The sequence below is a fragment of the Chiloscyllium plagiosum genome, unplaced genomic scaffold (genome assembly GCF_037043375.1).
Source record: "Chiloscyllium plagiosum isolate Xiang-an unplaced genomic scaffold, Cpla_swu_hap1 HiC_scaffold_2, whole genome shotgun sequence".
Taxonomy (NCBI): Eukaryota; Metazoa; Chordata; class Chondrichthyes; order Orectolobiformes; family Hemiscylliidae; genus Chiloscyllium; species Chiloscyllium plagiosum.
This window is the reverse complement of record NW_028270140.1, coordinates 93,106,674-93,133,667: the sequence shown is the minus strand read 5'-3', so window position 1 is coordinate 93,133,667 and position 26,994 is coordinate 93,106,674. Positions and strand designations below refer to the sequence as shown.

The window sequence follows — 26,994 nt, the reverse complement described above, 5'->3', positions numbered from 1 at the left end:
GACAACAATGCCAGACAGTTTAGATGGAGCTTGTTGTTACAGGCATTCAGTTTGAGAATTGTGCATGTGGCAGGGTGAGAAAATGCATTGTTGAGATTTGAATGGGAAACTGAAGCATTTGGTGGCCCAAGTAAAACAGACTGAAACAGAATATAGTTGTGCATGTTGAAAGTCAATGTAATGTCTATGTGTGTTATAGGGCACTAACAGTTTAAAATTAATGAGTATTAAGATGAAGCCATATTTGGATGTTGATGGGTTATTTTTGAAAGGGGGAGGTGTGACACTGCTGCTCCTTTAACAAAGTTATGATGTCCTTGACTTTTTTTCAGAGGACATAAAAGATGCACACTCTGAAGAGTCTGGGGTTGAAGGGTTTTTGGGTCAGCTTGAATTTTGCTAGCAGATACTGCCTCAGGCAAAGGACTTGCAGGTTTTTAAAGAAAGAACTTGTGCAATGAAAGGGGAGTGGCCAGTTCTCCCAGCACATCTTCTCTCTGGTTTGGTCTGGCTATATATTGAAGAGAAAATGAGGTCTGCAGATGCTGGAGATCAGAGATGGAAATGTGTTGCTGGAGAAGGGCTAATGCCCGAAACGTCGATTCTCCTGTTCCCTAGATGCTGCCTGACCTGCTGCGCTTCTCCAGCAACACATTTCCATCTCTGGCTATATATTGAAAGTAGTTAGGCAGTTGTAAAAGCTGCTGGACCCAGATGTATGGGCGCTATATGGGCGGCACGGTGGCACAGCGGTTAGCGCTGCTGCCTCACAGCGCCAGAGACCTGGGTTCAATTCCCGCCTCAGGCGACTGACTGTGTGGAGTTTGCACATTCTCCCTGTGTCTGCATGGGTTTCCTCCGGGTGCTCTGGTTTCCTCCCACAGACCAAAGATGTGCAGGTCAGGTGAATTGGCCATGCTAAATTGCCCGTAGTGTTAGATAAGGGGTAAATGTAGGGGTATGGGTGGGTTGCGCTTCGGCGGGTCGGTATGGACTTGTTGGGCCGAAGGGCCTGTTTCCACACTGTAAGTAATCTAATCTAATCTAAACTAAGGTCAGGCTGATCCTCCTGTCTCTCTGACATTTCTCCTGTAAGACCTTATGTTTGATCTTGCCTTTTGTGCCCACGGGTGTTTAAGGGCAGGGTTGCAAGTATTTGGAACAAGATCATTAAGTTGGGATGATCTGTCGGGTTTTCGAATAGGTTAGCTTATTTGGTATTCTGTTATATTTTGTTTATGTTTCATTTGATAAGCTTATAAATAAACTTTTTTGTTTAAAACTACCTAGTTTGATCAATTGCATCCCTCCTGGAATATCCGTGATACACCTGCTTAAAACAACTAGCAAAGCTAAGGTCTGGATTACTTTCTTGAAATGTTTTGAGGGAGTCTGGCCTGGTCCATAATGCTGGATTTGAGCACACAGACTAGATTATTGGCTTAATAATCATTTACTAGCCTGCTTAATCAATCCTTCTTATGTTCGCCTTTGTTATTGTAATTATCTTTAATCAGACCATAGAATCATACAGTACAGCAGAGGCTATTCAGCCCATCAAGTCTCTGCTGACAAAAACACTACTGCCTACACTAGTTCTGCTTTCCCGCAATAGGCCCATGGGCACCTTTTTAATGTTATGATCCTTCAAGTGCTCATAGGGCTTTTTTTAGAGGTTGAGGTTCCCCACATCAACTGTCCTCACAGGCAGTGCATTCCAGAACTCCCACTATCCTCTGGCTGAAGAAATAAATTTCTTAAATTGTCTTTAAACTTCGTGCCTTTCACCTTAGAATTCTGTCTCCTTGTTCTTGGCCCTTCAACTAAGGGGAACAGCTGCTTTTTATCCATCCTGTCATTGCCCCTGATAATCTTATACACCTCTGTTAGGTCTCATCTCAGGTTCTCTGCTCCAAAGAAAACAACCTGAGCTTACCCATCCTTCTTTCATAGCAAATTGTTTCATTCCAGGAAACATCCTGGTGAATCACCTCTACACTCCCTCCAGTGCAATCATGACCAGAACTGCACAGAGTACTTTAACTGTGGCCTAACCAAACCTGTTTTGTGGACAGCTGCAACATGAGGGCCTTGCTGTTATGCCTTGATGGATATAGGGAAACGTCACATATACTGCCTTGACTACACAATTAACCTATTCTGCCAACCAAGGATCTATGGATAAGCACCCAAGGTTCCTCTTCTTCTGAGCTTCCTGGTGTCCTGCCACTCATTGTTCTTGTTCTTTCTTCCAAAATACATCATTTCAGATTTATCAGGGTTAAAATCTATCTGCCATTGATCTGCCCATCTGAACAATCCACTTAATTGCCTTTAGCTTTCTTCCTCAATGTCACCACCAACCAACCATTGTGTCATCTGATCACTCATTTATCAACACCCTCCCACCTTTCTCACAGAGATGTACAACATGGAAACAGACCATTTGGTCCAACTTGTCCATGCTGACCAGACATCCTAAATTAATCTAGTCCCATTTACCAGCACTTGGCCCATATCCCTCTAAACTCTTCCTATTCATGTACCCATCCAAATGCCTTTGAAATGTTGTGATTATACCAGCCTCCACCACTTCCTCTGGCAGCTCATTGAAGGTATGCACCACCCTTTCTGTGAAAATGTTGCCCTTTGGTTGCCTTTTGAATCTCTCCCCTCTCACTGTAGACCTATGCCGTCTAGTTTTTGACTCCCCTATCCTGGGGAAATGACCTTGACTATTCACCCTATCCATGCTCCTCATGATTTTATAAGTCTGTATAAGGTAACCCTTCAACATTATAGTAAATCTTTTTTGAACCCTTTCACGTTTCACAACATCTCTCATCTGCATCATTTATGATTAATGTAAACAACAAGGGACCCAGCACTGAACCCTGTGGTATGCCACTTCCCACTAGGCTGCAGTCACACAAACGTCATCCTGCCACCAATCCTCTGCCTCCTGCCACTAAGTCAATTTCAGATCCAACTTGCCAACTTACCTGGATCCCGTAAGCTTTTTCCTTCTTTATCAGGCACGTGGGAACTTGTCAAACATATTGCTGAAATCAACTGACCTACCCTCATCTATACACTTGGTAACCTCCTCTCAAAGTCCCAACAGAGTTGGGAGGCATGACCTGCCTCTGATGAATTTGTGCTAACTATTCCTGATCAAATATTTTTTCTTTAAGTACAGATTCATTTTCTCTTCCTTTATTTTCTCCAATACTTTGTTTACCACTGATTTGAGTTTCACTGCTGTATAGTGCCCTGGTCTATGTCTGCCACCCTTGTAAAGTGGAACAACATTAGCTGTTCTGCTGCCCTGTGGCACCTTCACTGTGAATAGAATCGATTTAAAAATTTGGGTCAGGGCTCCTGTTATTTCCTCCCTCATCTTTCCCAGGATACAATTCATCCAAAACCTCTAATACCCCCTTGCTGTTTGTATCAGTCAGCTCAGGAACTTCACAGTCCACCTTCTCATTCTGTACTTACTCCTTCTCCTGAATAAAGATAGGTGTCAAGTCCTCATTTAATACTCTACCACTGTCCTCTGGCTCCATATGCAAATTACGCCTTGGTCCCGAATAGGCCCATTCTTTCCTTGCTTACTTTCCTTTCCTCGTAGAATGTCTTGAGATTCTCTCTAACCTTGCCTGCCAGTGTTTTTCTCTTTGCTCTCCACATTGCTTTTTTGAATCTCCCTGCACTCTCTCCACTTCTCCATGGCCTCCATTGTTTTACACCCTATACCTGCTATATTTCTCTCTTTTCCTTTTCAAATCATCCTGAATCATCCTAGCTTTCTCTGAGCTTGTTGCTGTTACATTTCACATAGAATGAACATGTTGGGTCTCTGCTGTTCCCATCACCTTTTTGAATGCTTCCCCCCCCACCAAAGTTTTGCAGTAGAGTTACCAGTCCGTTAATTTTAGATGAGATTAGATTAGATTCCCTACAGTATGGAAACGGGCCCTTCGGCCTAACCAGTTCACACCGATCCTCTGAAGAGTAACCCACCCAGACCCATTCCCCATATTTACCCCTGACTAATGCACCGAACACTATGGGTAATTTAGCATGGCCAATTCACCTGACCTGCACATCTTTGGATTGTGGGAGGAAATCTGAGCACCTGGAGGAAATCCACGCAGACACTGGGAGAACGTGCAAACCCCACTCAGACAGTCACCCAAGGTGGGAATTGAACCTGGGTCTCTGGTGCTGTGAGGCAGCAGTGCTAACCACTGAAACACTCATTCGTGGAGTGTGAACATCATTAATTGCCCTCAGGAATGTGGTGTTGAACTCAAATAAGAAGGTTGCAGTTTAACACTCTTGGCAGGATGCTCTGCTGCATATTGTGAAAATTCAGACTGTTGCCACTGTGTGCTGGTGATATAGGGAGTGAATGTTTAAGGAGGTGGATGGATGTTCGTGAACCAGCTGGATAATGTGCTCATAGAGTGAGGTTGAGATGCATACATCCTGGCAAGTAGAGAACACCTCAACCTTTTAGATGGTGGGCATGCTTTGAGGAGTCAGGAAGTGAGTTAATTCCTGAAGAATTCCTTACTTTTGTAGCCAGATTAGGATTCAGTTTTTGTTCAGCAGTAAGCCCCTTCCAGCATATTGATCATGGAGGAATATGTTGATTGTAATGGAGTTGAATTTCAAAGGGAACCAGTTAGTTACTCTGTGAAGGTACTCACTACCTGCGACTTGGGTTGTTTGACTGTTACTACTCATGGCAACCCAAGCCAGACTCGCTGTTCAGGTTTTATTACATGCAGGTATAAACTTCCTCAGCATCAGAGGTTTTGTACATGATATTGTCGCTATCAGTGAACATCTGCACTTCTGACTTTTATCAAAAGGAATATCATTGAAGCAACTAAACATGATTTGATCTTGGAGACAGCGACGTCCCTGAATTTATTATGAATGCTGTCTAATAACCCCATAACAATCTTCCTTTTGTGCTAGGTATGAATCCAACTAGCAGTGTTTTCCCTTGATTCCCAGTGATACCTATTTTGATGGTACCCTTCGATGTATAACACAGTCGAGTGCTATCTTAATGCCAAAGGCAGTCACACTGCTTTAACTCGGGAATCCAGCTCTCCTGATCATGTTTGGACACAGCTGTAATAAGGTCAGGAAATAAGTAGTCATGGTTAAACCGAAACTGAAGATTGGTGAGCAGATTTTTGCTGAGCAAGTGATGTTTATAGCATTGTCTTAGAGCTCGTCCATTTTGCAGGGAGTTGAGAGTACATGAAGTTGGCAATTATTCAAAGTGCAATTGCCCAGCCTTGCTTGATTTTTATTATTGTCACATGTACCGAGATACAGTGAAAAGTATTGTTTTGCATGCTCTACAGGCAGACTATACCATACAACGTCTATTATGATAGCTGAATAGATCACAGAATATAGCATTAGAGCTACAGAGAGGGTGCAGCGAGAGGCAGATCAGAATTAACATTTCAGAGGTCCATTCAAAAGTCTGATAACTGCAGGGAAGAATCTGTTCTTGAATCTATTTGTATGTGAAGTCAAATATTTATATCTTCTGCCTGAAGGAACAGGGTAGAAGAGTGAATAACCGGTTGGGAGGGGTCTTTGATTATGTTGGTTACCTTACTGAGGCAGCAGGAAGTATAGCTCGAGTCACTGGAAGCTGGTTTGCGTGATGGACTGGGCTGAGTTCACAATTCTCTGTAGTTTCTTGTGGTCTGGGAAGAACAGTTGCCATACTACACCGTGATGCCTCCAGATACGCTGCTTTCTGTGGTGCATCACTAAAAATTGGTAAGAGTCCTTGCGGATACACTGAATTTTCTTAGCCCCCTGAGGAAGTAGAGGCATCGTTGTACTTTCTTGACTGTCATTTAATTGTGGATGGACCAGGACAGATTGTTGGTGATCATCACTCCCAGGAACTTGACACTCTCGACCATTTATATCTCAGCACCTTTGATGTCCTCACTCTGCTTCCTGAAGTAGATGACTAGCTGATGTTGATTGCTGAGATTGTTGTTTTTACACCATAGAGTCATTCAGCATGGAAACAAACCTTTCAGTCTAACCAGTGAATGCCGACCATGGTCCCAAATTAAACTAGTCCCACCTGCCTGCTGGCCCATATACCCCCCCCCACCCCCCAAACCTGTCCTGTTCATGTAATTATCCAAATGTCTTTTTAAGTATTGTAATTGTACCCACATCCACAATTTCCTCTGGAAGTTCGTTCCACACATGAACCACCCTCTGCATTAAAAAACTTGCCCCATGTCTTTTTAAATCTCTCTCTTCTCATCTTAAAAATGCGTCCCCTCGTCTTGAAATCCTCCATCCTCGGGAAAAGACAACTAACATTAACTCGATCTGTACCATGCATTATTTTATAAACTTCTATAATACCACTTTTCATCCTCCTAAACTCCAGTGATGAAAGTCCCAGCCCATCCAGCCTTTCTTTATAACTCAAACCTTCCATACCTGGCAACATCCTGGTAAATCTCTTCCTAACCATCTCCGGCTTAACAATATTCTTCCTATAACCAGGCCTGCCACTAACCACTCAATCAATCAATTTTCCTGTCTCATCTTTGTTTGAGATCCAACATGCAACGGTAATGTCGACAGCAAGCTTGTAAATGAAATTGGGGCGGAATTTGGCTACACAGTCATGCATGTATAAAGAGTATAAGTGGGCGCTCAGTGCGCAGTCTTGCATGGCATCAGTTGGAGGGTTATGGTCGTTGGGGTGTTGCCACCTATTTTTACTGATTGTGATCTATGGGTCAGGAAGTTGAGGATCCAATTACGGCGGGGGAGCCGAGACCTAGGTCTTGGAGTTTAGAGATGAGTTAGACCAGAGAAACCCAGTGGATGTGGTCTACCTAGACTTCCAAAAGGCCTTTGATAAGGTGCCACACGGGAGGCTGCTGAGCAAGGTGAGGGCCCATGGTTTTCGAGGTAAGCTACTGGTATGGATTGAGGATTGGCTGTCTGACAGAAGGCAGAGAGTTGGGATAAAAGGTTCTTTTTCGGAATGGCAGCTGGTAACAAGCGGTGTCCCGCAGGGTTCAGTGTTGGGGCCGCAGTTGTCCACATTATATATTAATGATCTGGATGAAGGGACTGGGGGCATTCTAGCGAAGTTTGCCGAAGATACAAAGTTAGGTGGACAGGCAGGTAGTACTGAGGAAGTGGGGAGGCTGCAGAAGGATCTAGACAGTTTGGAAGAGTGGTCCAGGAAATGGCTGATGGAATTCAATGTGAGCAAATGCGAGGTCTTGCACTTTGGAAAAAAGAATACAAGCATGGACTACTTTCTAAACAGTGAGAAAATTCATAAAGCCAAAGTACAGAGGGATCTGGGAGTGCTAGTTGAGGATTCTCTAAAGGTAAACATGCAGGTTGAGTCCGTGATTAAGAAAGCGAATGCAATGTTGTCATTTATCTCAAGAGGGTTAGAATATAAAAGCACCGTTGTGCTACTGAGACTTTATAAAACTCTGGTTAGGCCCCATTTGGAGTACTGTGTCCAGTTTTGGTCCCCACACCTCAGGAAGGACATACTGGCACTGGAGCGTGTCCAGCGGAGATTCACACGGATGATCCCTGGAATGGTAGGTCGAACATATGAGGAACGGCTGAGGATCCTGGGATTGTACTCATTGGAGTTTAGAAGATTAAGTGGAGATCTAATAGAAACTTACAAGATAATACATGGCTTGGAGAGGGTGGACGCTAGGAAATTGTTTCTGTTAGGTGAGGAGACTAGGACCCATTGACACAGCCTTAGAATTAGAGGGGTTAAATTCAGAACAGAAATGCGGAGACATTTCTCCAGCCAGAGAGTGATGGGCCTGTGGAATTCATTGCCGCAGAGTGCAGTGGAGGCTGGGACGCTAAATGTCTTCAAGGCAGAGATTGATAAATTCTTGATGTCACAAGGAATTAAGGGCTACGGGGAGAATGCGGGTAAGTGGAATTGAAATGCCCATCAGCCATGATTGAATGGCGGAGTGGACTCGATGGGCCGAATGGCCTTACTTCCGCTCCTATGTCTTATGAACTTATTTGGAATTAAGGTATTGAAGGCAGAACTGTAATCAATAGCCAGGGGCCTGATATAGGTATCCTTGTTATCCAGATGTTCCAGAGATGTGTATAGGGCAAGGGAGATGGTGTCTGTTGTAGACCTGTTGCGCTGGTAGGCGAATTGCCAAGGATCAAGGCAGTTTGGTAGGCTGAAGTTGATGTGAGTCATGACTAACCCCGTGAAGCACTTAATAATTGTGGAGGTCAAAGACACCAGGTGGTAGTTGTTGAGGCATGCATTTCATGGGCAGGAAATACCTGGACAACTTTTCACATTGTTGACTTTTACTAGGTTTGGAAATGGCTATTTCTGGATCACAAGTCTTTCTGCAGGCAGCATGTTGTCAAGACTCAGTCTTTACTCTTTGCAGAATGTCCAGCCATTTCTTGATATCAAATGAATAACTAAATTAACCTAAGACTAATATCTATAATGCAGGGATAGTATTCTGAAGACATTTACAAATGTTTCAGCCTTGTCTTCTGCAATGATGTGGTGGATTTAGCCATCATTGAGGATCAAAATCTTTGTGCAGCCTGGTCAGTTATTTTTCCTGAAAATGCATGGGCTGTCAATATTGCCAGCAAGGCCTAATCTATAATCACCCTTCTAAAAGTTGAGATGGGCTTGTTCTCGAACTGCAGCAGTCCATGAAGTGTCTATTGTTGTTTAATTGTCCACCAGCATTCATAACTGGGTGTCACTGGATTATAGAATTTTGATCTGATCCTTTGGTTCGAGAATGTTCTAGCTCTTGACTATAGCATGCTGTCTCTGATATTTAGCAAGCAAAGTGCTAGAGGTTTATTTTGTTGGCATCTAATGTTTATCGATGCTTGGTGTTGCTCCTGTCAAACTTCCACTAAATCTCATTGAACCAAGGCTTGCTCCCCGGCTTGATGTTAATGGCTGAGTGTGAGTTAACCTGGGCCACAAAATTACAGATTGTGGTCAAGCAATCCATATGTTTTAAAAGTTATTTGGCTTTCTCTAGTTTGATGCAATTGAGTGGATTGCCAAACCATTTTAGAGAGCAGTTAATGGTCAGTCCTGTGGTTGTAGCTCGAGGGACTTTATTATATTTAGGGTAGAAGGTAAGCTCCCAATTTGGAATAATTTGTTCATTTTAGATAGCTGGTCTAAATTTACAGGAGTCTTTCAGAAGTTTAGAGTGCAGTTTTGTGTGTGGGGCTGTGGTGTTTAACACTGGGCTGTCTTCAGGAAAATAGTGGTATAAATCTTCATTATTAGCTATTATTCAGCTTTATTTATCAGGTAGACAAACATGCACATATCACCACAAACAACGGTGTAAAATATTGTCAGAGTTTGGAAATGATTTTTAGATCCATTTTTGATTATGTTTATGCAATAAAGTTAAATACTTGAGAATTGCTGCTCTCTCCGTTTGAACTTTATGTTGCTTATTGCCACTATCATTCTTGCAGGAAATTTCTGACCATGGTGTCAATGTAATGACAATGTTTGATCAGCATAAATTTTGTTTCAAACAACAGCAAAAATACTTTCAGATATTGTTCGCTCAGAATAAATTGCTGCTGTTTGTGTTCCCCTGAGTTTATTTCTTTGCTGATCAAATATTCTCAGCCTATCCCAATATTTGCATATTGGAGGATTCATGATATTGACTTCCTTTTTTCTTTTTATCATGGTGCTTGTAGCTATAATGACTTTTGAGCAATTTATACAATTACATTGTGCCATTTTTATATTTAAAAAAGAATCTCATCATTTGGGGAAGGGGTAGCATAGTGGTATTATCGGGAGACTAGTAATCTAGAGACCCAGATTTGAATTCCATCATGGCAGATGGTGCAATTTGAATTCAACAAAATCTAGAGTTGAAAGTCTCATGATTTAATTGTTGTCGATTTATTGTAAAATTTATCTAATTTACTGATGTCCTTACTGTGTCTGACCAACATGTGACTCCAGACCCACGGCATTGTCTAATTGACTCTTATCTGTTAAAAAGCCTCAAAAAGAGTGAAATCAGATGGATCACCAGAAGCAACAACAGTGAACTCTTCCCTGTAAAGTCCTCACCAATCAGGAAGCTATTACCAAAGCTGTCTCGCAGACGAGTCAAGCAATATCCTGACATAGTTACACTCATGCAGCCATACTTTGTACAATACTCCAGATAACACCATCACCAACTGTCGGCATGTCCTGTCCAACCAGCATTTTGACAGAGTAGTACACATTTAGAACAGAGCTCCAAAAGTGTTTTAACATTTACTCCAGAGATTACGAAGTCCACATCCCATGAATGATTTGAAAACATGCAGTTGCAGTATAGAAACATACTGTGTACAGAAGTATGAATCTACTTCCTGCTTCAAATCATGAAAACCAGAACATTTCAGTTCCAACACTGTGCGAAGTTTGCACATTCTCCCCGTATCTGCATGAATTTCCTCCAAGTGCTGTGGTTTCCTCCCATAGTCCGAAAGTGTGCAGGTTAGATGGATTGGCCATGGGGAATGCAGGGTTACAGTGGATGAGTCTTGGTGGGATGCTCTTCAGAGTTGCTGTGGACTTATTGAACTGAATGGCCTGTTTTCACGCTGCAGGGATTCTATTTAAAAAGCTTTATTAAATTGGTTAACTATGATTTCTCTTTCACAAAACTATGCTGACTGTTCTCAATTACTGTCAACTTTTTATAAGCATCCATGTAAAACCCCTTAGTGGTCAATTTGAACAGCAATGAAATAGATGTCAAACTAGCTGATCAACTGTTCCTGTTTCCTGCTTCCCTTTTTTTGAATAGAGGGGCTATATTTGCTACTTCATAGTCTAATGGAGCACTGCTATATCTAATGAATTATAGAAAATTAACACAAATATACCTTGCAATCACATCAGCCACCTCTTTTAAGACCCTTGTATGAAGTCAGCCTGCCGCTTCATCGGTTTGTTCAACTCCGTTTAACTGCAGATTATAATTTCATCAAGTTCCTCTCTGTCTTTCACCACCTGATTTACAGCTGTGACTGGGTTTTAATATCCTCAGTAGTGAAGTTACAGAGAAACTATTTACTAATTTCATCCACCACTTCTCCATTCTCAAGAGGATGAACACATTTGTTATTTTTCTCCTTTCCCTGTCTAGCTAGCTTCTCGGACTCTAATTTCTTTTTTTAGATGAATCATTTTATCATTTTGTGCTGTTCTGTACATTCTGATCAATCACCTGATTTACTTAAACTTTGCAAGGCTATATGCTTTTTCTCTCTAAGATTGATGCTTTCCCCTAGTTTAGAACCATGGATGGTGGTTCCTCTTTTTTTTCTTTCAGGTAGGTATACAGTTATTCTGAATATTCTGAAATTTCTCCTTAAAAATCTGAAACAACTTTCTCTGTTTTTATCTTCTAGCTTAGTATCTCAGTTCAGTTCAGCTAGTTCAGTTTTCATACCTATTTGATGCTGTCATTTAGGTTTAAAGTATCAGTCTTAGAGCCACACTTTTCCCTTTCAAACTGGATATAAAATCCCATCAGCTGATCGAGGTTTATAAAATCATGATGGACATGGATAGCATAAATAGACAAAGTTTTTTCCCTGTGTTAGGGGAGAACTAGCGGGGATAGGTTTACTGTGAGAGGGGAAAGATATAAAAGAGATCTAAGGGGCAACTTTTTCACGCAGAGGGTGGTGCGTGTATGGAATGAGCTGTCAGAGAAAGTGGTGGAGGCTGGTACAATTACAACATTTGCATCTGGATGGATATGTGAATAGGAAAGGTTTAGGGGAATATAGGCCAAGTGCAGGCAAATAGGACTAGATTAATTCTGGTCAGCATGGATAAGTTGGACTGAAGGGTCTGTTTTCATGCTGAACATCTCTAAGTTTCTATGACTCTATTTTATCATGAATCAAAGGTCCAGCATGGTGCATGACTTTATATAAACCTATAGGCAAGTTTTTATTTTTATATGTTGATTTCCAGTGAAAATCGAAGAAACTGTGCTTTTGTTAAGTGTGTAATAATCATACTTTTGGTCTTTTGCCTGTTGGAGACTTGAGCAGAGAATGTGCATATGGAATTAACAAAGTATGAAACTGCTTTCTGTTCCTAAAGTTTTCATGTTTGTTTGTTCTACAAGAACAACTCAAACAAACACAATAAAAGTACATTCACAGTTTATCATTCACACAAAGTTGGTACACCAAATCCTCATTATCCACCGGGACTTGTAGGAGCATGGATCTCCAGCAAATAACAAAAGTTGCAGATACCTTTATGATCTGTGAGGATCTATCAATGGGGTCATGGGAGGTAATGAAAGTTGGGTCTGGAGCCAACCTTGCATGTATGCTGATTTCTGGGTAGCGAACTGCATGTGATGAGTGAGTGGATTTTTCGCTTTTGTATTTGCGTTGACATTTGCTCATAGCATCAGAACCTTGAGAGTAATTATTGTACAAGGGGAGTGCATTTAGCTCATAGGTGGCAAGTTTGCTGGTTGACGTGTATTCAATTCTTCTGACTGATCTTTGTCCTTTCACATTCAGTTCATTGTTTTGTAGTTCGGGGGCAAACTTGTGTAACAGTGAGCTTGATCAAAGATTCAGTGACTGGGTTATTATGTTGAAAGGTCAACTGCTAAGTTGCACATTAAAATTATAACCATTTTCCGAATAGTTTCTTGAAAAGCATTGAGTAATCTTTAAGGACAAATGTGTTGATACCTTATTGTTCCCCACCTTATTTGCCACCAAGAGCATACCAGCCATCTCAACATTTGATGCACTCACCTACCACCCCCTCCCCACCCTCTCTTTTGCCTAAACTTTTGAATGTCCTTAGTGCATTGTAGGTTTTGTTTTTATGCTTCATTACAGCTGTCAATGCAAATATATTACTTCATGAGCCATCAATTTCCTTGAATATTTTGAATACCTACATCAAATCATCTCTTAATCATTATCTTCTAAGTTTCAGAATGGTAGAAGGCAAATTGGATGCAAATTGGAATATAAACAAGAAATGTAAATATAATATGAACTCTTTCTTTCACATTGTATCTATTGTAGATCTTTTTACTTGCAGTTAAATAATTTTAGAATAACTTTAGTGATGTAGTGCAATCCATTGGTATCTGGCCTTTTTGCTCATTACCTGGAGATGGTATTGCAGGAGCCTGGACAGTGGAAGGGTGGCAATCAGCTGGCTGTCATTGCAGTGGTCATTGAAATAGCAGGCTTGATGCCAATGATTATCTGATGAATGTAGTGCCAGGAACCAGTATTTGTTGCCACTATCTAATTACAAAATTGCAGCAATACCCTTTGAGAACACTAAACACTGCACAATTGATTATTTCAATACAGCTTCTACAGATACAAGATATTCTTACAACCATTATTTTGGCATTTACTTACAAGAGGCAGTCTTTTATCATGTCGGAAAATGCTTTGAGCTGTGATGGCCACCTCTGTTAAATATTACCCACACTTTGGCATGGATTTCTCTTCTGCATTTTCACAATTAGCTCGGCTCTCTTTTCTCTGGGCGTTTTGGCCAGTTGAGCTGCTAATTTCTCTTTACCTGTTCCAAAGCCCTTTTGATCAATGCCTTTAGAAGGTCATAATCATTATTAACTGCCTTATAGTTGTAAATATCAGCATTCAGCATCTTCATAACTTGCAGGTTCTTTTAACAGAGTTGTTGATGCCCAAGTTGGAATACTCAGCCTTTGACTTGTTTTACCATCTTTTATGCAGCTGATTTATTTAAATTTCTCATTAGCAGAAATGGACTTTTGTCCATAATGGGCTTCGCTTGTAAATATTTGATTGGCTACACAGTTGATTACTGGTGGTGGTTGTAGTTTCCAAAAAAAGTGATGAACTTGATGGTCATGCCCCTCAAGAGATGAGATGCTGCCACATTTTAGATGGCCAGTGTCAAGGGTATGAAGACACAACTGCCTCAAGTGAACTGGAAACATACTGTGGAAGTCATTTCAGGTGATATTTTATTACAACTTATTTATGGATAACTCTGGGATTGAAAGATGTTTTCAACTTGGAAGACAAAACATGGAATTCTTTGAGTAGTACTGACAGGTCAAAATTGGGCAGAATAACGAACACCACAGATATAAATAGCATTCCAAAAAAATGCTAAATCAAGAGGAGGGAGCATTGTAAAACAAATAAAATCACTAGGCAAAGGTGTTGAGAACGATTTTAGAACTACGATATAACAGCTCCCTAGGTCTTTGATAGATTTCATCCTAGGATCTTAAATGTGGCTTCTGCATTAGGAGTTGAATTGATTTTAATTTTCTAAATGTGTCTATATTTTGGAAATTAGCAAAAGTAACTTCTGAGTTCAAAACAGAATAATTGCTCTGAATGCTGCAGTGGCCTCAGGCTTCGTGAGTATGCACACCTCGGGCCGAGGTTGATCATGTCATCTGGCCACGACAGGCTTCAAGATGAGTTTACACATGTGATGCTGATTTTAGCACATTTCATGCTCAGTGTCATCTGTGCTAGTGCCTGGACATACTGCCCATGTTTAATTTAATTTTTTGCTTTGCTGCTTCCTTTTGGCATCTTTTGTTGTTTCAACATTCTGTCTCCTTGTTACAGTTGTGTAATGGGAAGCAATAGCTGAAGTTGGTTTTGTAAATATGGCATTACTTTCTGGCCTGCGTTTGTACCTCCCAATATCAGAATTTTGTTGCCTCAGCTTGCATTCTCTGTCACTTCCTTTTGACTCCTAGTGCTGATTCAAGTTGGAATGCAGGCAGCAGTGACCCTCACACTATCTATTTTCTTCCTTTTTGGTGCTTGCTTTCTTTCCTCACTAAATATTTAGATTAGTTATCCTAACTCACTGCAGAGCCTCCTCAAAGAAGCTTTTGAAACATGCACAGCCACTGTGGAAATTTTCATTGCTTACAAATATCATTAGCTTACTCTTCATGCACAATCTGTGCACGACCGACAAATGGAGTTTGAACCATTCAAGAAAGGAGGAAAACAGAAAACGTGAAACTACAAACTAGTTAGTCTAACATCTGCCATGGTGAAAATGCGAGAGTATGATTTATTGAGTGTTTTGAGAAGTAACTGGCCAAGTGAACAAAGTGGAACCGACAGATGCCATGTTCTTGGATCACAAGAAGGCATTCAATAAGGTGACACATCAAATGACATGGTAGAAAATAAGGTTTTATGATATGGGAGTTATTTAGAAGAGGCAATGGCATAGTGATATTATCACTAGACTTTTCATCTGTGGATGCCAGAAATGTTCTGAGGACCCCGATGGAACTTGAATTCAATAAAATGAAATCTGGAATTAAAAGTGTAATGACGACCATGAAGCCATTACTGCATGTCAGAAAAAACCCATCTGGTTCACTAATGTCCTTTTAAGGAAGGAAACTATCACCTAACCTGGTCTGGCCTATGTGACTCTGGATTCATAGCAATGTTGTTGACTCTTAACTGCTCCCTGTGCAATTGGGGATGGGCAATAAATGCTGGCCTAGTTAGCAATGTGTACATCCCATGAATAAAAAAAATGAATATTAATGATTGGTGAACTATTTGGAAAAATAGTATAAGGATTGCAAGCTGTAAACTGTGTGCTACAGGGATCCATGTGGGTGCCTTAGCTACTTAAGATCTATATCCATGATTCTATTAAAAAAACCAAATATGTGTTCACAAAATTTGCTGATGACACAAAGCTAGATTGGAAAGTACATTATGAAGAGGATAAAAGGCATATACAAATTATTGAAGGTATGAGTGGACAAATGTTTGGCACCTCGAGTACAAGATGGGAATAATGTAATCTTGTCTACTTGGATGCATGGAATAAATTTTAAAAACTCTTTAAATGGAGAGCAATTGCAGAACCTGCTGCTCCAGTACAGCACTTAGGGATTTGGGTGTTATGGTTCGTGAATCACAAAAGGTGAATATATCGATAAAGCAAATGATTATGAGGGCAATGAGTGTTGATTTTATTGCAAGGAGAATTGAATACAAAATAAGGATATTTTGCTACACTTGAACAGGGTATTTTTGAGACAACACCTGGAATACTCGGAACAGTTTTTGTTTTCTTATTTAAGAAAGGTGTTAATTGCACTGCAAGAAGAGCAGGCAAAGTTCCATTTGACTGATTCACTGAGGTTTAGAAGAGGGTGTTTGTAAAATAGGTAATGAAAGTATGTTTCTCAAAGTGGGCAAATTTAGAATGAGTTAAAAACACTGAGTCTCCCATTTAAGGCAAATGAGAATTTTTTTTGTCTGACGGTTGAGAGTCTCTGAAATTCTTGCCCTAAGAATAGTGGAGGCAGGGTCTTTAAATATTTTTGTGACAAAAGTGGATAGATTCTTGATTGACGAAATAGATTGGAAAATAATAGCGACACAGCTCAGCTGTGATTTTATCAAATGGCAGAATCTGCTTGAGGATCTCGATCGCTTACTCCAGCTTCGAATTATGAGGTTCTTATGTCATTCCCTGGCACATACATGGCTTACTACGTGTCAGTTCAATCCTGAAGATTGCTCATATATTTATTACTTTTTTTCAGTTATTACTTCCAATCCTGTGCAGTCAGACCTACAATAAATTTCAGCATAGACATTGACTGCCAAACACATTCCACAGCAAATCTGATTTACAAATGTATGTTGAATCACCCAAAATATACACTTCTGCATCATCAGGAATATCCTTGGATGAAAGTTAGTTCATGTTTAGAGCAGCCCATCAAAGAAGCTGCTTCACATACTGGCATCTTTTCCCTACTGTATTTTTTGTGACTTGGAGAAAGCAGACACATGGAACATTGTGTATGACTATCTTAGAAGTAGTGTTTCCATTTATTGGGATAAAAATCCATGACTTGCATTACTATTTTTTCACATTTCATTTTCTGTGTATTTCATCAACTCTAAACATTTCTATTACGTTGAAAAATTTAAAAGCATTAAAAGGTTTGTGACATAATATGGAAATTTATTTTTATTTTCCTAATTTAATATAAATGGGTAAATATTTCAAATTTGTTCTTTATGTATTTATAAATTCTTTATTATATAGTGTATGCATGTTTGAAATATGTTGTTTAAATAGGGTTTTTAAAAAAATTCATTTTAGCGATGCTTGATTTTTTTCTTCTGTAGGGCGTCATGCTTATGCCCTTCATTTGAATCTGCAGCAGCCAGTGTTCCACTGCTGGTTTAACAGATGCATTTAATGAAAATTTGTGTATTTTCCCTAGATACCTTTGTCTTTATTTTGAGGAGGAATTATATTTTCTGTTAGACAAAGAACAATTCATATGAAAAGGCATCTTGCCTCAAGATTTCAGGGCCCAATGACAGAAATTGTGTGTTTTTCACAAGATTTTTAATTTGGATTTCAATACTAATGTTGTGCATAATTTTACATTCAATGCTGAACTTGCGTTTGTGTTAGAAAATAATAGAAAAATTACTTCTGAGAAGTAATATTGTAGAATGACATCTCTCATTGATAAATCTACGTTGGGAAGTGGTTTTGCAAAAACTCTTTGAAAAAATGTTGAACATTCTACAGCTTTGAAAGTAAATGGATTTGGATTGGATTTCATTTTCCACATTGCCAATTTTAACTTCCATGAAAAATATTGAAAATCACAGCTTTATCAAAGTGTTCTATGTCGAATGATATATTTCGTTGTACTGTTGGAAATATGGCGACTTATTTGTATATGGGAAGGTCTCATAAATAATGAAGCAGAAATGACCAGATTAACTGTCTTTGTGATATTAGCTAAAGGTCTGCCTATCTTGTGTTATAATATTAGGCCTTGGAATATGAAGGTATGAACAAAGATCATTTTGAGCAAAACTGTCATTAAATTTTCTTCAAACGATATTTTCAATCCGAAGTAATATTGAACGTTAATGAAAGAATAGGCAGTAATGTTCCTGGTAATATTTTGACTACTTTATTTTCACTTTTTTTTGTAGAAAGGGAATTCTAGAAGAATATGTAAAAATAACTAGTCTTGTGACAGAAGACATAATAAATATCCACAAAGATGTCCTAAACTCCATTGAGCAAATCAACCCCAGTTCAGAGTACAACCACTTCATTGAAAATAATAGGTAAAGTACTTTTGTTGTGCAATCTAATGGTGGACGTAAGAAAACATTATTTATATAGCAAATTATGTTTACGTTTGCTGGTTGGGCAAGATACTTCGCATCAAATTAATTACTTTTGAGGTGTAATCACCGCTCTGCTGGAAAATATGGAAATTAATATGTAACACAGTAAAACCTGTAAATAATGGCACAAACAAGCTGTTAGTCTTTTTCCATAATTACTGTAAAGAATTGCATGTTATTCAGGCTACAAATAGAACTTGGAGGTAGTAAGGATTGCAGATGCTGGAGCTCTGAGTCAATAGAATGTGGAGCTGGAAAGGTACAGCAGGTCAGACAACATCAGAGGAGCAGGAACATTGGCGATTTGGGTCGGCATGCTTCATCAGGACTGGGGTGGGGGAAGGAAGCTCAGAAATAAATAGAAGGAGGGGTTTGGGGCTGGGGGGAAGGTAGTTGAGTTGGTGATAGGTGGATGCGGGATGACCATCCCACCTACCTTATCTGCATCCACCTATCACCAACTCACCTCCCTTTCCCCCCCCGCCCCAAACCCCTCCTATTTATTTCTGAGCTCCCTTCCCCCACCCCAGTCCTGATGAAGCGTGCCGACCCGAAACGCCAATTTTCCTGCTCCTCTGATGTTGTCTGACCTGCTGTACCTTTCCAGCTCCACATTCTATTGACTCAGAGCTCCAGCATCTGCAATCCTTACTATCTCCATGTTCTATTTGTAGCCTGAATAACTTGCAATCCTTTACCGTTAACTTGTTGCAGATGGTCAACTGGTTCTTGAGTTCTTGGCTTTTGTTGTATGTGGTAAATTCTGTTCACTATTGGGGGTACTTTTTTGGTTGAATGTTTTGAAAAACATAATTCAAAATTCAAGTGAAGATTTAAGCATGAGTTTGAAAAAGCTACAATCAAGTGAAACTTAGAAGATACTGGTATTTTATTATGAGCATATGGCGCTTTATCTGCAGATCACAGCCAATTAAGGAGGCAAGTATTGAGTTCGATGTTTTGTTGCTGGAGGACATGGAAAACCTTCAAGTCAATGAGATTTTATGGAACAGTTTAACAGCCGAGAGTTTACAGACAATGTAAGTTTGAAATCTCTTGGGCACATGTGTGTAATGTTTGAACATTTCAGACAATCAACTTTTGGGCCAGTGGTATGTAACAGTAACAGAGTTTGGGTAGTAATCCATGCTTCATTTTGTTTCAGTAAACATTTAGGAAGTAAGTGTCAAATCAGAATCTTGTTTATACATCCAAACATAGCAGTACTTAAAATGTTTGTAAAATGTTCAAGTCTGATGCTTTCTGATCAACATTGAGAACTGAAAGGAAAAATACTGGGCTTCGTGCGCAGCTCAACAGATGTGGTTCTTATCTGGCATCAGTGAAGTAACTGTATCAAAAAATAGTATTTACCAAGAATTACAAGGTGGATGTTTTACATTCATTGAAGCAATAACCATTTCCAAAGTGTTTAACTTTGTCGATTTTCTGATCTTACCCACGTAGAGTCAAAGAGATGTACTGCACAGAAACAGACCCTTCGGTCCAACTCATCCATACTGACCAAATATCCCAACCTAATCTAGCCCCATTTGCCAGCACTTGGCCCATATTCCTCTAAACCCTTCCAATTCATATACCCATCCAGATGCCTTTTAAATGTTACAATTGTCCCAGCCTCCACCACTTTCTCTGTCAGCTCATTCCATACATGTACCACTGTCTGTTTGAAAAAGCTGCCCCTTAGATCCCTTTTATATCTTTCCCCTCTCACCCTAAACATATGCCCTCCAGTTTTGGACCCCCCCCCCCCCCCCCTCAAGAGAAAAGACTTTATCCATTTATCCTATCCATACCCTTCATGACTTTATAAACCTCTATGAGGTCGCCCCTCAGCTTTCGACACTCCGGGGAAAACAACCACACCTTATTCAGCCTCTCCCTATAGCTTAAATCCTCCAACCATGGCAACGTCCTTGTAAGTCTTTTCTGAATGCTTTCAAGTTTCACAACATCTTTCTGATAAGAAGGAGTCCAGAATTTCATGCAGTATTCCAAAAGTGGCCCAACCAATGTCCTGTGCAGCCGCGGCATGACCTCCCAACTCCTATATTCAATGTTCTGACCAATAAAGGAAAGCATACCAAATGCCTTCATTATCCTATCTACCTGCGACTCTACTTTCAAGGTGCTATGAATCTGCACTCCAAGGTCTCTTTGTTCAGCAACCCTCCCTAGGACCTTACCATTAAGTATATAAGTCCTGCTAAGATTTGCTTTCTCAAAATGCAGCACCTCGCATTTATCTAAATTAAACTCCATCTGCCACTCCTCAGCCCATTGACCCATCTCTGATCAAGATCCTGTTGTAATCTGCGGTAACCTTCACAGTCCACTGCACCTCCAATTTTTGTGTCATCTGCAAACTTACTAACTATACCTCTTATGTTCATACCCAAATCATGTATGTAAATGATGAAATATAGTGGACCCAGCACTGATCCTTGTGGCACTCCACTGGTCACAGGCCTCCAGTCTGAAAAACAACCTTCCACCACTACCCTCTGTCTTCTACCTTTGAGCCAGTTTTGTATCCAAATGGCTAGTTCTCCCTGTATTCCATGAGATCAAACCTTGCTAACCATTCTTCCATGGGGAACCTTGTTGAATGCCTTATTTGATGGTAGGTGTTGATGTTGTTTTAATCCCAGCAAAGACCAATAACTTTTTAAAAGAGATTTGAGTTCTCTATGATTAAGTTTAAAAAATCATACAATCATAGGATGCAATAGAATAGACTACTGCAAGGAAGTGTACCCACAACTGTGTCCTATGATCCCGCCCCACTAACTACCTCACGTAGGAGCAGCGCTCTGAAAGTTTGTACTTCCAAATAAACCTGTTGGACTAAAACCTGGTGTTGTGTGATTTTTAACCTTGTCCACCCCATCCAAAACTGGCACCTCCACATCATGGCTTCCCTAGGTATCAAATGCCCTTCCTGATGAAGGGCTTATGCCCAAAATGTCAATTGTCCGGCTCCTCGGATGCTGCATGACCTGCTGTGCTTTTCTAGTGCCACACTCTCGACTCTGAAAGGGTCAAATGGTTGTACAGTCATCAATGTTTAACACTATTCGTGACATGTTCAATATTGGAGAAGTCAGTGACCATAAATAGGACCAAGACAGCATCCAGTTTATGTCTACTAAGTGACACAAGACATTCATGCCGCACAGGTGTCAGATAATAACCATATCAAACAGGCGAAAATCGAACAATCATCCCCTATGTTCTAATAAATTGCTGTCTTTAATTTGATTTATTTATTGTCACGTGTATCTTAGTACACTGAAAAGCTTTGCTTGCGAGGGGCACAGGCAAATCATAGAAATCAAGAACATTTAGATCATAGGATATAAAACCTTAGAAACATACAGGTTACGTCACACAGGGCATACGCGAGGCAAGATCAGCATTATTTTGAGTTAGAGAGTCCATTTGTCAATCTAATATCGGCTGGGAAGAAGCTATTCCTGAACTGCTGGTGCGTGTGTTCAGGCTTCTGTATCTTCTGTCTCGTGGAAGAGGTTGGACGAGAGTATTACCGGGGTACAATGGATCTTTGATGTTGGCAGCCTTACTGCGGCAATGAGTCATGTAAATGGAGTCCGTGGATGGAAGGTTGGCTTCCGTGATGGTCTGGGCTGTGCACGCAATCTTCTGTAGTTTCTTACGGTCCTGAGCAGAGTAGTTGCCATTCCAGGCCGTTATGCACCCAGACAGGTGCATCTATAAAAGCTGGTGAAGCCAAATTTTTTGAGCAGCAGGAGGAAAAAGAGGCATTGTTGTGTCTTCTTGGCTGTCATGTTGTTGGTTATTGTCACTCTGAGGAACTTGACGCTCTCACCTTCTCAATGTCAGCTCTGTTGATGTAGATGGGGGCGTGTTCTCCTTTGTTTATGAAGTCAGTGATCAGTTCTTTAGTTTTACTGACGTTGTGAGAGAGGTTGTTCTCGCTGCACCACCTCACCAAGTCCTCTCACTCCTTTTTGTGTTTTGAAGATGCTGTCAGCAAATCTGGAGATGGCATTTGTTCAAATGGGGCAACACAGTCATGGGTGTACAGGGAGTACAGTAGGGGGCTGAAGACACTTCCTTGGGGGCTGCAGTGTTGTGTTATCATAGAGGAGGTGCAGTTGTCTGTCTTTAGTGATTGTGGTTTGTGGGTCACAAAGCTAGGGTCCAGTTGCAGAGGCCAGAACCGAGACCAAGGTCACAGAGTTTTGAGATCAGTCTGGAATGGATAATGGTATTGAAGGTGAAGCTGTAGTCAATGAGCAGGAGTTTAATACAGGCGTCCTTGTTGTTCAAATGCTCCAGGGATGAGTGCAGGGCTAGGGAGATGGTGTCCTCTGTGCACCTGTTGCATCGGTAGGCATATTTTAGGGGATTGAGGCTGGCTCGGAGACTGGAGTCGATGTGAGCCATGACAAGCCTCTCAAAGCACTTCATGATTATGGAGGTCAGAGCCACTGGGCGGCAGTCATTAAGACACATTGCATGTGCGTTCTTAAGTAGTAGGATGCTGGTTGTTTTCTTGAAGCAGGTGAGGACTTTGGCTTGTTGGAGAGGGACGTTGAAGATGTCGGTGAATACCTCAGCCAGTTGATCCGCACAGGATCCAAGTACTCGTCCAGGGATTCTGACCAGGTCCATTGCTTTCCTTGGGGTGATTCCCAGGAAGACTGATCTAATGTCTGTGGCGGTGATAGTGGGCACAGCTGCATCTGGGACCGTCTGGGCAGCTGACACCATGCCACTGACATTCTGCTCAAACCAAGCACAGAAAGCACTGAGTGCATCAGGGAGGGATGTGTCTTTGTCCTCCCTCTTACTATGCTTCATTTTGTATCCTGTAATTTTGTTTAGACCTTGCCACAGGCAGCAGGAGTCTTGGTTTGGGCCTCTAACTTAGACTGGGACTGCCTCTTTGCATCCCTGATGGCTTTGCAGAGGTCATATTTGGATCTCCTGCATCGGTCGAGGTCAACTGTCTTGAATGCTGTATGTCTGGTCTTCAGTAGAAAGTGGATTTTCTGGTTCATCCAAGGTTTCTGATTGGGGAACACTCTGTCTGACTTCTTTGGTACACTGTCCTCCATGCATTTAGTAATGAAGACCATGATAAGCATGTCTTGTAAAGAGGAAGAAGGAGGAGAAAGTGAGGACTGCAGATGCTGGAGATCAGAGCTGAAAATGTGTTGCTGGAAAAGCGCAGCAGGTCAGGCAGCATCCAAGGAACAGGAGAATCAACGTTTCGGGCATATTATGCCCAAAACGTCGATTCTCCTGTTCAAGAGGAAGAAGGAGGCTTACATAAGGTTGAGGAAACAAGGTTCAGACAGAGTGTTGGAGGGATACAGGATAGCCAGGAGGGAGCTGAAGAAAGGGATTAGGAGAGCTAAGAGAGGGCATGAAAAATCTTTGGCGGGTAGGATCAAGGATAACCCCAAGGCCTTTTATGCGTTTGTGAGAAACATGAGAATGATGAGAACGAGGGTAGGTCCGATCAAGGACAGTAGCGGGAGACTGTGTATTGAGTCGGAAGAGAGAGAGGAGAGGTCTTGAATGAGTACATTTCTTCAGTATTTATAAATGAGAGGGACCGTATTATTGAAGAGGTGAGTATGAAACAGACTGGTAAGCTAGAGGAGATACTTGTTAGGAAGGAAGATGTGTTGGGCATTTTGAAAAACTTGAGGATAGACAAGTCCCCCGGGCCTGACGGGATATATCGTAGGATTATGTGGGAAGCAAGAGGAAATTGCAGAGCTGTTGGCAATGATCTTTTCGTCTTCACTGGGGTAAAAACAGATGCTGGAAACCAGATTCTGGATTAGTGGTGCTGGAAGAGCACAGCAGTTCAGGCAGCATCCAAGGAGCAGTGAAATCGACGTTTCAAGGGCTGTTGCCCGAAACATCAATTTCGCTGCTCCATTTTCGCCTTCACTGTCAACGGGGGTGGTACCAGGGGACTGGAGAGTGGCGAATGTTGTGCCCCTGTTCAAAAAAGGGAATAGGGATAACCCGGGAATTACAGGCCAGTTAGTCTTACTTCGGTGGTAGGCAAAGTAATGGAAAGAGTACTGAGGGATAGGATTTATGAGTATCTGGAAAGACACTGCTTGATTAGGGACAGCCAGCACGGATTTGTGAGGGGTAGGTCTTGCCTTACAAGTCATTGAATTCTTTGAGGAGGTGACCAAGCATGTGAGGGGTAGAGCAGTGGATGTAGTGTACATGGATTTTAGTAAGGCATTTGATAAGGTTCCCCATGGTAGGCTTATGCGGAAGGTCAGGAGGCATGGGATAGTGGGAAATTTGGCCAGTTGGATAGAGAACTGGCTAACTGGTCGAAGTCAGAGAGTGGTGGTAGATGGTAAATATTCAGCCTGGAGCCCAGTTAAAAGTGGAGTTCCGCAGGGATCAGTTCTGGGTCCTCTGCTGTTTGTAATTTTTATTAATGACTTGGAAGAGGGAGTCGAAGGGTGGGTCAATAAATTTGTAGACCATACGAAGATTGGTGGAGTTGTGGATAGTGAGGAGGGCTGTTGTTGGCTGCAAAGGGACTTAGATATGATGCAGAGCTGGGCTGAGGAGTGGCAGATGGCGTTCAACCCTGTCAAGTGTGATGTTGTCCATTTTGGTTGGACAAATAAGAATGCGGAATACAGGGTTAACGGTAGGGTTCTGAGTAAGGTGGAGGAGCAGAGGGATTTTGGGGTCTATGTTCATAGCTCTTTGAAAGTTGCCACTCAGGTGGATAGAGCTTGTAAGAAGGCCGATGGTGTATTAGCAGAGGGATTGAATTCAAGAGTCAAGAGGTGATGTTGCAGCTGTACAGGACTTTGGTGAGGCCACATTTGGAGTACTGTGTGCAGTTCTGGTCGCCTCATTTTTGGAAAGATGTGGAAGCTTTAGAGAGGGTGCAGAGGAGATTTACCAGGATGTTACCTGGAATGGAGAATAGGTCGTACGAGGATAGGTTGAGAGTGCTAGGCCTTTTCTCATTGGAACGGCGAAGGATGAGGGGTGACTTGATAGAGGTTTATAAGATGATTAGGGGAATAGATAGAGTAGACAGTCAGAGACTTTTTCCCCAGGTACAACAGAGTATTACAAGGGGACATAAATTTAAGGTGAAGGGTGTAAGGTATAGGGGGGATATCAGGAGGAGGTTCTTTACCCAGAGAGTGGTGGGGGCATGGAATGCGCTGCCTGTGGGAGTGGCAGAGTCAGAATCATTGGTGACCTTTAAGCAGCAATTGGATAGGTACATGGATAGGTGCTTAAGCGAGGACAAATGTTCGGCACAACATCATGGGCTGAAGGGCCTGTTCTGTGCTGTATTGTTCGATGTTATACTTGTCTGGGTTTTCCACTGAGTACTTGAATACGGTCCAGTCCATTGATTCCAAGCAGTCCTAGAGATAGTCTTCCAAAGCCTTGGACCAGCATTGTACATCTTTTCATGAAAGGTCCTCCCATTTCAGCGTTTGCTTGTAAACTGGGAGGAGGAACACAGCACTGTGATCTAATTTTCCAAAGTGTGGGTGGGGGTGGAGCAGTAGGTGTCTTTGATGGTTGTATAGCAGTGGTTCAGAACGTTCAGCCTCTGATGGGGCAGGAGATGTGTTGGTAGTAATTTGGCAGTACTCTGTTGGTTGAAGTTGTGGGCCTTGGAAGTTTTGTCTCTAGGGAATTCTTCATATTGCATAGGGTGGTATGTAGACTGCTGTTAGGATGGCAGGGGTGAACTCCTGCAGCAGATAGTAGGGACAGCATTTTTCTGGAAGATATTCTAGATCCAAGGTATCACGAGTGTCACATCCTGGGAATAATCAAGAACCAGCGATTGATTTGGATCAGCAATATAAATACAGTGGTGACAAGATCAAATTAAAGGCTAGCAATTTTGTGTTGAGGAAATCATTTTGTGCCACTCCATTGCCTGTCTTGCAATTACAAGGCAAAAGTCAATATTGTGATGAAATACTCTTGGATGGGTGAATTCAGCTCTAAAAACATTCTGGCATTGACAGTGTCAAGCTTCTTAAGACGCCGATCTGCATGTCGTCCTACCCACCACTCTTTCACGTTCTCATGTCTCTCTTGCTTTGTCTCTGTCTCTGTCTCTCTTGCTTTTTTCTCTCTTCCTCTATTTGTCTTTCTGTCTGTCTCTCTTTTTCTGTGTGTATATAAATTCTGTCTCTCTCTCACTCTCTCTCACTCTCTCTCTCTCTCTCTCACACTCTCTCTCACTCTCTCTCTCTCTCTCACTCTCACTCACTCTCACTCACTCTCTCTCTCTCACTCTCTCACTCTCTCACCTCTCTCTCTCTCTCTCACACTCTCTCTCACACTCTCTCTCACACTCTCTCTCACACTCTCTCTCACACTCTCTCTCACTCTCACACCTCTCTCTCTCACTCTCTCACTCTCTCTCACTCTCACACTCACTCTCTCACTCTCTCTCTCACTCTCTCTCTCACTCTCTCTCTCACTCTCTCTCACTCTCTCTCTCACTCTCTCTCTCACTCTCTCTCTCACTCTCTCTCTCACTCTCTCTCTCACTCTCTCTCTCACTCTCTCTCACTCTCTCTCACTCTCTCTCTCTCTCTC

The 26,994-nt window shown here is 41.5% G+C and overlaps 1 protein-coding gene across 4 annotated transcripts in view; it reads left to right on the top strand.

Annotated features, from left to right (window-relative positions):
* Positions 1-26,994, top strand: part of fer (fer (fps/fes related) tyrosine kinase) — a 216,893-nt gene that overhangs the window by 56,788 nt on the left and 133,111 nt on the right. For all 4 annotated transcript variants that reach the window (XM_043710381.2, XM_043710372.2, XM_043710364.2 and 1 more), the window contains 2 exons: positions 18,148-18,285; positions 19,269-19,388. In XM_043710381.2, the coding sequence (XP_043566316.1) occupies positions 18,148-18,285; positions 19,269-19,388 (258 nt within the window). The remainder of the gene's footprint in view (positions 1-18,147; positions 18,286-19,268; positions 19,389-26,994) is intronic.